We start from the raw sequence: 15,257 nt of genomic DNA, 5'->3' as shown, positions 1-15,257 counted from the left end.
TAAGCACCTGATTTTTCCCAACTGTGTCCCCATGTGTGGCATAAGGGCGGTGGCAGCCTCTTCCCCAGTGATACCTTCCATCTCCACAGATATACACTCCTGGAAATTGAAATAAGAACACCGTGAATTCATTGTCCCAGGAAGGGGAAACTTTATTGACACATTCCTGGGGTCAGATACATCACATGATCACACTGACAGAACCACAGGCACATAGACACAGGCAACAGAGCATGCACAATGTCGGCACTAGTACAGTGTATATCCACCTTTCGCAGCAATGCAGGCTGCTATTCTCCCATGGAGACGATCGTAGAGATGCTGGATGTAGTCCTGTGGAATGGCTTGCCATGCCATTTCCACCTGGCGCCTCAGTTGGACCAGCGTTCGTGCTGGACGTGCAGACCGCGTGAGACGACGCTTCATCCAGTCCCAAACATGCTCAATGGGGGACAGATCCGGAGATCTTGCTGGCCAGGGTAGTTGACTTACACCTTCTAGAGCACGTTGGGTGGCACGGGATACATGCGGACGTGCATTGTCCTGTTGGAACAGCAAGTTCCCTTGCCGGTCTAGGAATGGTAGAATGATGGGTTCGATGACGGTTTGGATGTACCGTGCACTATTCAGTGTCCCCTCGACGATCACCAGTGGTGTACGGCCAGTGTAGGAGATAGCTCCCCACACCATGATGCCGGGTGTTGGCCCTGTGTGCCTCGGTCGTATGCAGTCCTGATTGTGGCGCTCACCTGCACGGCGCCAAACACGCATACGACCATCATTGGCACCAAGGCAGAAGCGACTCTCATCGCTGAAGACGACACGTCTCCATTCGTCCCTCCATTCACGCCTGTCGCGACACCACTGGAGGCGGGCTGCACAATGTTGGGGCGTGAGCGGAAGACGGCCTAACGGTGTGCGGGACCGTAGCCCAGCTTCATGGAGATGCTTGCGAATGGTCCTCGCCGATACCCCAGGAGCAACAGTGTCCCTAATTTGCTGGGAAGTGGCGGTGCGGTTCCCTACGGCACTGCGTAGGATCCTACGGTCTTGGCGTGAATCCGAGCGTCGCTGCGGTCCGGTCCCAGGTCGACGGGCACGTGCACCTTCCGCCGACCACTGGCGACAACATCGATGTACTGTGGAGACCTCACGCCCCACGTGTTGAGCAATTCGGCAGTACGTCCACCCGGCCTCCCGCATGTCCACTATACGCCCTCGCTCAAAGTCTGTCAACTGCACATACGGTTCACGTCCACGCTTTCGCGGCATGCTACCAGTGTTAAAGACTGCGATGGAGCTCCGTATGCCACGGCAAACTGGCTGACACCGACGGCAGCGGTGCACAAATGCTGCGCAGCTAGCGCCATTCGACAGCCAACACCGTGGTTCCTGGTGTGTCCGCTGTGCCGTGCGTGTGATCATTGCTTGTACAGCCCTCTCGCCGTGTCTGGAGCAAGTGTGGTGGGTCTGACACACCGGTGTCAATGTGTTCTTTTTTCCATTTCCAGGAGTGTATTATAGAGCTTGGAGAGAGAGCACACCAAATCTGCCATTCTGATTAACCATTTTTTTCAGAACACATTTCTGAGGTGTCCGAGTTCCTGGGTAGACACTCTGTATCTGATATGGTGCACACTCTGTGTGCTAGTGGTTTTAATATCCCATTACTCTACACAGAGTGGTGGTAGATGGCTCCATGCATATACAGTTCCATGGTGATTTTCATCAAATACACAACTGGCCCAGTGTGCCATCAACTCTTTCCTTGACCATTATCTCTGTAAATGATAGTCTTCCTTCTGCTTCAGTCTCCATAATGAATCTGGTGCTGGGATGTATGGAGTTCAGATGTGCAAGGAAGCCAAGGAGTTTGTCCATCCCAGAGGGTCAGATGACAAATGTGTTAGCCACATTACAGAAACAGTAAGTGGGTTTCAATTTAAATGATGTCTGGGTTTCTTCCTTTAATGTACAAATTTGCAACCAAGGGAAGAGTAAGCTGCCCGTTGCAACTTCCTCTGTTTAGTCATACTATTCTCCATTAAATGGAAAATATGTGGAAGTCAGTATGTGGCTGAAAAGTTCAGTGGTATTCCCATCAAACCTCTGACCAATGAGTCCTGGTGACTCTTGTAGACACTCCCTGGTAAATAACAGGGTGATGTCAAAGCTGAAAAAGATATCTGCATCTTTCAGTCTGCAGTTATTGTGACATGCCACAAAATCCACAGAACTGTATATGTGATATGGGCACTTAACTACAAAAGGGCTTGGTATTTCTGTCACATATTTTGCCAGAAAATATGTAGGAGCCATTGTGTTGCTGACAACTGGGCATAACGGCAACCCACTTTTTTGGAGCTTAGGGAGTCCATAAAATCTTGACAGTCACATTCTTGTGGTAAAATATTATCTAAATTGAAGGGGAGGGGGGTGACAGGAAAGAAAAGGAAAGGAACTAATGATACCAGCCACATCTGGACGTTGTATGGAATAAGTGGCAATGAGTGAAAACGTGTGCTGGACTGGGATTCGAACTTGGGATCTCCTGCTTACTAGGCAGTTGTGCTAATCACTGCACCGCCCAGACACAGTGTTTATCACAAATGCACAGACTATCTTGGTACTCTCCCCAGAAAACCCACATTCCCATCTAGCACCACCTATCTGCAGTCCTCATACATGTCCTCTATGCTCACTAATTTTAGATTCCCACCGGAGATTGAATGTAAATGTGCATCCACACTGGAGGTTGTAGATTCATTGCCCATCAAGGTGAATCATTTATATGAATATGTGGTGTCTGTTCTTGTGGGATGACACCATGCATTCAAACACTTGTGATAAGAACTTCTTGTAAATCTGGGCCCTTGAGAAACACCCTGGTCTTGTGCTCCACCTTCTTGGAGGTGTCAGTGTTGATCTTCCTGTAGGAGTCATCATTGAACAGGTTCTCCAGCTCTTCAGTGTAGTCCTTGTGGGAGAGATCCTCAGTGTAGTCCTTGTGGGAGGGAACAACAGTAGAATTATCTTTGTCAATGGGTAAAACAACAGTTTCAAGGCATTCTCTCAAGTATTCATTGGCCATCCTATCTCTGCTGGTAATGTTTGATTTCATAGGCTTAGTACTTGTCATAGGATGACAAGATACACAACATACTTCTTCAGCTGCTTCAGATGGTAGTTACACTGCAAACTGTTCAATTGCACTGACAATGTCCATGACCAGTGTGAACTTAAGGACATGGGCAAAGTTCAGTCCCCTCTCCAGAACTGAAACCACATTGGCACTCAGCTGCATGTAGGTCAGATAGATGGCAGTATTTCACAGGGCCTCCAGTGATGATTTGTCAACAAGATGTAAATTTTTTTTAATGTTTTACATCTTGTAGCCTTCCTATGTGCAGAATCAACTGCCACCCAGGTAACACCACCAATCCTGTCCCACATCCAGAGGTTAAAATGGTTGGCCAGAGGTAAATCTGGTTTAAATAGTTCATGAAAGTTGTACTCAATGCTCCGGCAAGTAAAGTGTTCCCTCTCACTTCCCAAGGCAGGAAGAAGCCCTGATGTCACCCAAACACATGCACAGGGCACAAACCATCTCAGATATAGAGATTGCACCCTAAGAACTAGACCACCTGAAAACTGTGTTTAAAAAAATGAGTACTCAGATTACTCTGCCCTGCCACTACAGTACAATGTGTGGAGATGGAAAAAGTCACAGAGGAAAATGTGGCCACTGCCTTTTTACCATACACTGTCTGGAAGAATCAGATACACACTGAAAAGCACTGAGTGAAATCTGGCTTTTGCCCATTCAGTAAACACGGACATTATTGAGGAGTGTGAAAGATGTCACCCAAATGGAAACACACTTGCTTTTTGTGTTATTTGGATGCCACATTTGTCATCTGGCCCCATGGAAAGGACAGACTCATTGACTTTGGAAGAAATCCCACACTGACCTGTATTTACATGCATACAGCCACTGCTACCCTGCACACAGGAATGGGCTATTAAAAACACATGCACAGGGCACAAACCATCTCAGATATAGAGATCACACCCTAAGAACTAGACCACCTGAAAACTGTGTTTAAAAAAATGAGTACTCAGAATTACTCAGATTACTCTGCCCTGCCACTACAGTACAACTTGTGGAGATGGAAAAAGTCACAGAGGAAAATGTGGCCACTGCCTTTATACCATACACTGTCTGGAAGAAACAGATACACACTGAAAAGCACTGAGTAAAATCTGGCTTTTGCCCATTCAGTAAACACGGACATTATTGAGGAGTGTGAAAGATGACCTCATCTTATAGAAGACCAGGGTAAATCAGATTCCACGCCAATGTAGCAAGACACACATTGGAGAAACAGTGTGATCTATTGAAGATCAATGCTGAGAACACCTGTGGTACACTCTACTATTGCAGCCCAACAAGTCAATAGTCACAGAGCACTGTTTGTCTTGAAAACATACAATGGAATATGAATGTATCAGAATTGTAGCACAACCTTCAAACTACTGGGACCATATCATTTGAGAGGCCATTGACATTCACACCAGGGACCATCTTATCAATCTCATCAACAAAGACTGCTGCTACAATCTCAGCAAGACTTGGGAACCAGCACTGGGTCTAATTAAGATGACACTCAGCAAACACAATGATCCAGTGGCCAGGGTTGACAGAATAACTACACCTATGCTACCACAGATACTGATGCCATTGCCCACAGGCATAGATTGCATAGAGAATGGCTGGTGGGAAACAGGATATAAATCAGCAACATGCTCCCAGGAGCTCACTTTGTCAGCACATCTGAAGATGGCAATATGTCTGATCACCAAAATACTGAGCTTGTTGCACATTATGAACTGGCAGTGCACTCATGGACTGTTCAGTCACAATTTATTGAGTACAAGTCAGGATGGCTCTGCAAATAATACAAACAAATCAGCTGAGTAATTTTTGAAGTGCTTGGTAAAAAATATTACCTAAATTTTAAGGAAAACAAAGTTGATGTGGAATGTGGAATGAGACCATAGAATATGTAGAAGAAGAGAAAAAGATAGCACATAAGAAGTTGTTGGGAACTAAACTGGATAAAGGTCTTAAGAAAAATGAGAAAAAATATATGAGTGGCCATAATCTCCTGAACACTATGAGAACACAAAATGTAGACACTACATTTTTTAGTGTAATAAGTCTGAATGAGTATAATACAAACATGGATTAAGAGCTGAGGATGAAGATAGGGATATCTCACCAATAACTGCTAAATAAATCAAGAAAAGCAATGACTATGTCAGTTCCAATAAAGACAAAAGGATGGATAACAAAAATTGTGAAACTAGATTTGATTATTGACTATAGTATCTATGACACTGGTATTGACAAAGCAAATTAGGTTTATAGCTGTTAGCCATTTGTGTTAAAGACTTTGAAGTGGTAAATGAAACTTTGATCCATTTATTAATTGTACACAGTGTAAACAGCTTTATTTCACATTAAGGAAACACAGGGTAAAATGTATGCCTACTTGACTTTATGATGACAGTGGGAAATAAATTGCTTGAAAAAGGAAGGGGATTTACATTTCATTTTCTAAAGAAGATAATACCTGTGAAAAATACATAAATGCAGTTTGTTACTGAAAAATGTGTTCTCAATGTGGGAAGAAAGTCACTAGCACGCATGTAAAAAGAAGAAAACTAATGGAGAGGTAAGGAGTAAATTGCCATCTTTTGTTTTTCAATGTTTTTGTACACTTTTCCACAACAATAAATTATGTTTTAATCATAAAAATTATTGTTAAAATCAAAGCACTTAATTCTGTGTTTTTATAACTCAGGTCCATAGTTTCATGAAACAACAAACTAAACTCAAAAAGGCTGACCCTTCAGCCTATTCAGACTCAGCAGCTTTAAAGTCTGCTGTCAAAGAATCCAAACAATCTTACATGTACCCTCTAATGTTGATAGACTGCTCTTCTATAGCCCTTTGATATAAATACACAACTCAGTGGCTCCAAAGTTACTCTTCAGCCCATGCAAATGATCTCTTTCTGCGCTTCTAATCATTTTCACACAAGACTGTGTTTTTGATGTCCTTCAAGTTTGATTGTTTTGTAGGCTTCATTTTCCATGATATAATTTCACTATCAGTTGTGCAATTACAGCCGGCTGGTGTGGCAGAGCGGTTCTAGGCACTTCAGTCTGGAACCGCGTGATCACTACGGTTGCAGGTTCGAATCCTGCCTTGGGCATGGATGTGTGTGATGTTCTTAGGTTAGTTTGGTTTAATTTGTTCTAAGTTCTAGGGGACTGATGACCTCAGATGTTAAGTCCCATAGTGCTCAGAGCCATTTGAACCATTTTTTGTGCAATTACAAATGAAGTAAATTAGGACCACTGCTACAGTCTCAGAAGATGATTAATCTCACAAAATGATTGTTGTTTGACAATATATCTATTTCATTTGATACTTGGTGCATCAGCTGGCAAACAAGATGCACCTCACCCTTTTCCCATCCCCCCAAACAGAAATGTTTAGGCATTGAAATAGGTGATCACACTGACCATACTACAAACAATGCTGTACCTACCAAATACTTACCATTGTTCAGACATATTCATAAAATCAAGCTGAACTGAAGTACATTCCCATTATCCTAATACCATATGTTTCCTCACAGCACAAGGAGAACATATAGTCAGTAGCTACAAATTATGAAGTAAATACATCAAAATCATATCAAAGTAAGATTCTCCATTGAAATGAGATGTCACAATAACTGCTCCAAGTCTGTTGTAATCAATGTTTCCAACCCTGTTGATTGACAAAAACATTTGTAGCTGGAGTGAACAACGTTTCCAACCCTGTTGATTGACAAAAACATTTGTAGCTGGAGTGTAACAAATACTGTAAGATGGTTGTCATTAACCCAGTTGTAACTATCTGTGTTCTTGAAGTGCCTATCCAACATGAGTAATCACTAAAAAAGGAAAGATTACTGATCCTTCTTTGGAGAACCTACTGAAAAAATAGAACACAAGCTAAAATTTCATTTGACCTTATTCCCTGAAACTTCTGAAGATAGTTATGGAGATTGTATGTTCTAGATTTGGCTCCAAAGTACTTCCTACCACTGAGAGTTGACTTTTACAATCATGAACAACCTGCCAAGCACTTTTTCTTTAAATTAAGATGTTCTTACATTTCTCTATCAAATAACTCAAAAGGATTATATTAAATTTCCTAAAGGCATAGTGTCATGTGAACATTTCCTAGAATACTGCTCTTAGTAGAGCGGGAAAGCTTATTATTCATTTAGTGTGCTTCACCTTCCCTATGACACATTATCTTGTCTGTGATTTCAGACAAATCATAAACATTTGCACTCAGGGAATAATTTCTATCAGTTGTTTCCTAAACCAGTTACTTAAATGAATTGTTGACCAGTGTTATAAAAATTACACCATCACATACTTTGAAGAGGTCATGACTCATTTTGTGCTTCTCAGTGAATGGTACACAGAAGTTGACAAGTTAAATAAGAAAATGCTATCTGCATGTCACATAATTAATGATTATTATTATTAAACTAATTTTTAGCTCAAGGAGAAGCTAACTCGTAATCTGTGATGAACTGATTGCACAACTGTTTGCTGAAGAGAATTAAACCCAAAAGGTAGCATTTATTACTTCATTAGCAAACATTTAGTTTATATTACTGTGGTTTCAATATCTTAATTCATCATGTACCTTTATGTATACTCATGATTATCTGAAGCCAATGACTCTGGATTCTGGATTTATTCTCACAAGAATTTTTGTTCCCAGATCCTACTCTATCTGGACGGGAGACAGTTTTCTCTTGTGTTGGTAGCCCTCTGAGAACAACTTTACACAGACCTCAGGATTCTCCTTTACCCCTACCACATTATTTATGTGGTAATGAAAATCTTGTTGAAAACAGCAACTTGAAAAATGAGTGTGGTTTATCAGATTCTCTCTGGCATGACTCTCCACAGCTAGTTGAAATCTATCAGGTATGTTGACTATGTATGGTACTTAACCAATATTCTGAATATATGTATTTTAAAATTATAAAAAAATGAAATAAGTACATTTGTGTGCTAACCGCAGATCACCACAATGTAAAATACTATATAAAATTAAAATAAATGCTATTAATAGGTGGCAAATATTGTCTCCACAACTCTTGCAGCAACTTTCTTTTCTCAAATCTACCACATCATTATCATCAGTCAATCACATTGCCTCAGCTAGATAATTATGATTTTATCAAAAATAAAATTTTAATTTCCAGTGTTACTGTTTTAGAGTGTGCACAAAAAATCTTGCTCCCTACATGCATGAACAGTGTGGCATGGGAGGTAACAGCTGTAATGGTGGGGCCACTGCACAGTAGGGCAAGTGCAGTGTGGTTGCTGAAACTTTCACACATATGCTGATCTCACACAACTTCTAAGATACAGCTAATAAGACTGAAACTGATTGTAAGAACAAGTTATGTCAGTGTAACTAATTGACTATTAATTTGACAAATACAGATGTTTGACAAAACTGGAATCCATTAGATCCCTTTCTGTGCAGCAGCCATTAGAATTTCAGTATTAAGAAAAACATAGCAATCAGTGACAAAATCTATCATTTCTTGAAGCAGATCTAGATTTTGACTATTCTTATTCATCATTGGTGCAGTTGCCAACAGGTGAAATAGGCCCCAATGTGTTGGAATATAAACACTAATAAATGACATGCATGCCCCTGTCATTTATTAGAGTTTATACTCTGACACATTGGGACCTATGTCACCTGTTGGTAACTGCACTGTTGAAGACTATGTAATAACCAAAATCTAGATCTCCTCCAATAACAATGGATTTTGTGACTGATCACTGTCCTTTTCTTAATATTGAAATACAGATGTTCAAAATCAGTAGTACGTGTCTATACCACCAAGAAACAGAAAAAATAAGAAACAATTGAGGTTGCTGCTACTAATGGACAAAGCACACAGTACAGCATGTGTCAGGCAGCCAGGGTATCAATCCCTTCAGCACAAAAGCATATACTCACACAGTGCTCAGGATGAGAATGTGTTTCTGTGCATGGACCAAGTTATTTGGCATGTGCTCTACAAATTAAAGTTGTTTAATTATGGCCCAGCTATGCAACATCACAAAAGTGTTTTATCTGGGTGATCAAATGACTCAGTTACATTGATACTTGTGGAAAGGACCCAGGTGAGGGTACTCCACGTAAGATGCCTGAGACCACATGTGTTGTTTGACAGCAGTACACAAAATGTGTGCACATATTACCAAGGTCCAGAATGAACTGACTCCAGAGGTAGTCCTATGGAACCACTGTGCCACTAACCAGAGAGTTTTCCATATGTTAGCTGATGCCGTTGCTGCTGAATCACTAGAGAGACCCCACCCCAGGTTATGTGGAGCACTGGAGAGTGTGTGACACTGCCATTTACCTCCTCTTTTTATAAGCATGCATGACGATCAGTATTGTGGCAGGTTGCCTATGTCAGGCACAGCTGGACCATTTTTTTGCATGACAAGTGGATGAAGCTAGATGTGTGCTACCAGTCAGTAGAGTGCATGAAGTGAAGGGGAAGTTGATGTGGTCATCTGTAGCAGGATTTCTGATCAATAATGGAGTGGGGGGGGGCGGGCAGCCATGATTGATGGAGGTGGGGAAATTGTGGCTACAGGTGTATCCTGTTTGATTTGCAAAGTATCAGGCTGTGGTTGTTTCTTAGCTGCTGTGACCATGAGTGTTCTGTCAACTAACAACAGAGAAAAGATGGTGTCAGGGTCAACATCCTGTGGAAGTTTGTAATGGCAAGGGTATATTCCCAGAGGTGTCACTTCATTGCTATGCTGTTTGCAGTGCTGTCCTTCCACTACAAGAAGGCCATCAGCGAGCCAACCAGAGTTCTCCTCAGGTTGAGACTGTTGTGTGTCTACTTGTACTATAACTATCTTGCCATCATGACCAGTGTGACTAATGTCGTTCCTGGAGGTGGTGCTATTTACTGTCACCTCAGACATATCCTGTAGGTTCCATGCAGGCTTGATTCTATTGATGGTAACAGTTATCAGTTTCCCCTTCAGTTTGATGTCAAATATGTTACTGTTCCATCTAATCACTCTGTGCAGGCCTGAGTACAGTGGTTGCAATGCTGGGGGATAGTATCATCTTTCAGCATTATGTAGTTGCAGTCCTTTAGGGTCTGATGTGAGTCATGTGCAAAGGGAGGGAGATGAGCAGAAATAGTTCTTTCTCTGTTGGTAGTAGGGATGACTCTGTGAAGTCTGCCAGTAAAGGATTTCCACTATAGACACGTGGCGGTCTTTTTTATACTCCAAACAAATGAATAAAGCACACATTGTAGGGCTTCCATCCACTTCCTCCATCACACACGAGGGCTGTTTTTAGTGTGCAATTACAGAACTCCAGTGCTCCATTACTTTGAGGGTGGTAAGCTGTGATTTGGAAGCACTGAACACCACACAAGTGGTAGAGTTTGGTGAAAGTGCTGATTCAGATTGTTTGCCTTGATTGGTCATAACTGAGGACGAGCAACCAGATATGCAAACCCATAAATTGATAGATGCTTTTTGCCATACATTCTGCAGTGATATCACGTGTTGATATGGGCTAAATCCAGCAGATTACCAAGTTAATTGCTTAAAGCATATAATAAATACAACCTGGGTGGGCGAGGGACCCAAGAAGGTCTAGATGGATATGCTAACAACTGCTCTTAGGAACTGTATATAACCATATTGTGGTTGCACATGCCATCCTATTTTAGATCATTGGCAGGCAGCAGATGTCTGCATCCAAGTTCTACAATGTTTTGTGACATTTGGCCACATGAAGCAGTGTGTTACATGTTTTATTATTGGAAATACCCTTGGATAGGATGGCCTATGTAGTTTATTGAAGATGAGTCTTTGCATGCTGAGAGGTATTAGTGGCTGAAGATGATCCTATGAAACATCACACAGTACTTGTTTCGTGGGAATGGGAACAGTGTGGCATTCCGTGTGCAAACTGGTTATGGTGTCACGCAAGAATTCATAAAATTGAATGCCCTGCACTTGTTCTTCTATTAGTTTGTCATAATCAGTATCTACTGAGAGTGCATTGGTCCTAAAGAGATAATCTGCTATGGCAGTGTCAGCACCATGAAGATGTTGAGTACAAGTTGTGAATTGCACAATATAATTGAAATGGTGAAAGTTCCATAGGCAAAAAGTTTTTGCTGGACTGCAAATAGAATCTAAATCTACTTCAGTACTCCAGAATTCACTGTATGGCACATGGCAGAGTGTACCCCATATCACTACTAGTCATCTTCTTTCCTGTTCTCCTCACAAACAGAACAATGGGAAAACAACTCTCTGTATGCCTCCGTATGAGCCCTAATTTCTCATATATCTTCATGGTCCTTATGTGCAATGTATGTTTGAGGCAGCAGAATCATTTTGCAGTCAGCTCCAAATGCTGGTTTTGTAAGTTTTCTCAGTAGTGTTCCTCAAAAGAATGTCACCTTCCCTCCAGGGATTCCCATTTTAATTCTCGAAGCATCTCCGTAACACTTGCATGTTGTTCAGACCTACCTGTAACAAACCTAGCAACCCACCTCTGAACTGCTTGCATGTCTTCCTTTAACCCAATCTGGTACGGATCCCAAACACTTGAGCAGTACTCAAGAATAGGTCACTCTGACAATCAATATGTGATCTCCTTTATGGATGAACTGTACTTTCTCAGAATTCCACCAATAAACCAAAGTTGACCATTCATCTTTCCTATCACAGTCCTCACATGCTCTTTCCATTTCATATCACTTTGCAGCATTATGACCACATATTTAAATGATGTGACTGTACTGAGCAGAACACTACCAACACTGTATCTGAACATTACAGGTTTGTTTCTCCTACTCATGCATTTTTAACTTACATTTTTCTACATTTAAAGCTAGCTGCCATCCATATCACCAAGTAGAAATTTTGTCTATGTTATCTTGTACCTCCTACAGTCAACAGCTTTGACTTCTTACTGTACACCACAGCATCATCACCAAGCAATCACAGATTGCTGCCCACCCTGTCTGCCAAATCATTAATGTATGTAGAGAATGACGCAAGTCATATCACACTTCAGTGGGGCATTCCTGATGATAACCTTGGCATGTTTCCAGGGTCTTCTGCAATGCAGCCAACGTGCAACGTAGCACCTGAAACCTTACCCTCCCACACATCACCATTAAAATTCTCACTCTTTGCACAAATTTTGAAAACTTTGAGAGGAGTAAGATTACAAAAGAACTTTTTTGCTTATCTTTTTGTTGTTGTTACTGTCTCAAAATCTTGTTGTGTCTAGGAATACATTCTTGCTGCTGAAAATTTTGATTTATCAGGTTCCTGCAGATGAAATAACAGATAAAGATTTGCCTGTTCCTATGATTTTCTTTTATTTTTATCCCATTCTTCTAAATCACAACAACTTTACAATTTTCACTTTTATCACACCAAAAATTACATTGTTGTTGATAGTTTAGAAAAATGTCTACTTCCATCAGAGGCATGCTCACCACTACTGACATTCTGCGGTACTCACAATTTCCAAAGAGTTTACAAAGCAAAATAGTTTACAAACTTTCTTGACAGGAGAAGAATCTTTACCAAATTATATGATTACTTCATAAATAAATCCAGAAACAAATTTAATAATTAGCATTAGATTGTGCAATTAATAATAAGAATTTTAAGTATGCCAGAAATTTTGTAATTTCAGTTATTTTTAAAAGAAGAGTAATTTTAACTGTTAGTACATATCAATTGTAACACATTAATTTCTTTTTTATACATTTTAGCCTGAAATATAATACATCATATACAAAATCATATGCATTCTTTTAGTGAAACAGCTGAGATAATTTTAACCTATGCAAGAATCGGTAGTATACATGGTACCAGTTATCGCTATATAAAAAAAGGTAATGTTAGGGGAGGGTGACTCATTACATGCCACTTTGTAGGTCATCACTCCGACTCCACAGGCACACCATCCAAAGTCAGACAAACTTCACTTGATCTGCAGGAAGCAGCCTAGTTTAGAGGACATGCACAAGAACAGTAGAGGCTGCCACACCTACAGACCTTTTGCTGCATCTGCCTCACCATTTTCCTCTGCCAATCCTAGCTCACATCACTAGACCCAGACGGGTAGTCATCCACCATCCTGATATAACTGCCCTTGTCCAGCTAGCACCAGGGAGTTCTGTCTCCACCAGTAGAATCAGAAGATTGCCAATACCATGCTGCTCGATGTTGCCCTTGCGACCCGGGACCAAAACGCGTCATGACCTGCTGGTCTGGCCATGGACTCTAATGCTGGAACTCCTTGCACTGCTCATGAGATGGGATTTAATTTTCTGCCTACTGTTGACATCTAAGAAGATAGTCTGTTTTGTTTGCATGAGAACTTTGCAGAAGATAGTCTCACACACCGATTTACTTGTGTTGTTTTTCATGAATTTTAAGTTGTCAAAGAAGTCATTCCTTTATTTTTAAGAAGGGCTCTTCTTATTTGTTTTGAACTGCTAACAGATTGCAGAGCTTATATTTGTGGACATAAACTGACTGTCTCAATAAATTGATTTTTTAGTGTAATCAGCTGACTCACTGTGAAAGTGCCCCAAGCCGGGACACTTCAACCCTTGTCTCTCATGAACACTCTTTGTCTAGGACAACATACTGGTTTCTATAACTTAAGAATTCTTTAAGCCACTAACATATCTGTGAACCTACTCCATGTGCTTCTATCTTCTTTAACAGCTTGCAGTGGAGCATCGTGTCAAACGCTTTCCGGAAATCTAGAAATATGGTATATGTCTGTTGCCCTTCATCTGTAATTTGCAGTATATTGTGTGAGAAAAGGGCAAGCTTAGTTTTGCATGAGTGACACTTTCTAAAACCACGCTGATTCATGAACATATGAAATTGGCCTCAAGAAAATTTATTATATTTGAACTGAGAATATATACAAGGATTCTGTATGAAATCTGTCATAGGCCAATGATCAGTGTAGATGGTCAGAGGCCCACTGTTCACATCATCTTTAAAATTCTGTACTGTTTCATACACCTCCCTAACATAAGCCAACCACTTACTCTGGGAGTCAGCCATCTTTTTGGAGAAGAAGCATAGTTGTTGTCATGTTTCTGCTACCAATGGTCCGAGAACCATTCCAATTTCCAAATCACTCACATATTAGTTGATGGAAAATTTGTAGGGGGCAGTGGATGTGCCAGTGTCATAGCCTGAGAAGGGCACTCTTTTGTTAGTTTGTTAGTTTCATGTTCCATGGATCATTTGGCACAATAGATCATAGTGATGTAGAATGAGTTATTTTATATTCACATAAGAAATTAATTTGTATATATGGTTATATTCTCAACAGTTTGAAATTGCTTTCTTTTCCAAAAAGAAGAAAGATATACAAGATGTCAGTTGGTAATTCCTGCCCACCATCTTTTACACATTACAGTAATTCTTCTACAGATTAGATGATGTTGTTACTGTGACACTTTCTCAGTTTGTTTTCAAATTTTTCTTTGCTGTCTGTCAGACACTTTTATATGGCTGGTAAGTGATCAAAAATTTTTGTTGCACCATTATGCACCCCTTTTTGTGCTAATGACAAACTTAATTTGAAGTAATAAATGTCATTTTTTTGTTCCTGTGTTGCAATTATGTACATCAGTGTTACTTTTGATCTGTTGTGGATTATTTATAACAGACTTCATGACAGAATAAATGTATAGTAAAGCACTAGTCAGAACACCCAAGTCCTTAAATAGATACCTACAAGACGATCCTGGATGAGCATCATATATTACTTGTACAGCATGTTTTTGCACAATGAAGACTGTCTTTCTTCAAGATGAATTATCCCAGAACATTATGCCACATGGTATTACTGAATGAAAATGTACAAATTATGTCAACTTACTGATTTGTCTCTCCTCAAGATTTACAATGATTCTAAGTGCAAATGTGCCTTTACAAAGTTGTTTTAGGAGTTCCAAAACGTGTTTTTTCCAACTTAAATTCTAATAAATATGAACACCCAAGAATTCAGAAGTTTCCACCCTATTTATTATTTCCTTGCCATGTAT

At 40.5% G+C, this 15,257-nt stretch overlaps 1 protein-coding gene across 1 annotated transcript in view; it reads left to right on the top strand.

Moving 5' to 3' along the window:
- LOC126184530 (glutamate receptor-interacting protein 1) overlaps positions 1-15,257 on the top strand; it is a 538,419-nt gene that overhangs the window by 470,006 nt on the left and 53,156 nt on the right. Inside the window, exon 16 of the mRNA XM_049926935.1 lies at positions 7,859-8,067. Within this exon, the coding sequence (XP_049782892.1) occupies positions 7,859-8,067 (209 nt within the window). The remainder of the gene's footprint in view (positions 1-7,858; positions 8,068-15,257) is intronic.

The sequence above is a fragment of the Schistocerca cancellata genome, chromosome 4 (genome assembly GCF_023864275.1).
Source record: "Schistocerca cancellata isolate TAMUIC-IGC-003103 chromosome 4, iqSchCanc2.1, whole genome shotgun sequence".
Taxonomy (NCBI): Eukaryota; Metazoa; Arthropoda; class Insecta; order Orthoptera; family Acrididae; genus Schistocerca; species Schistocerca cancellata.
The sequence above is the reverse complement of the archived record's forward strand: the minus strand, read 5'-3'. Positions and strand labels throughout refer to the sequence as shown.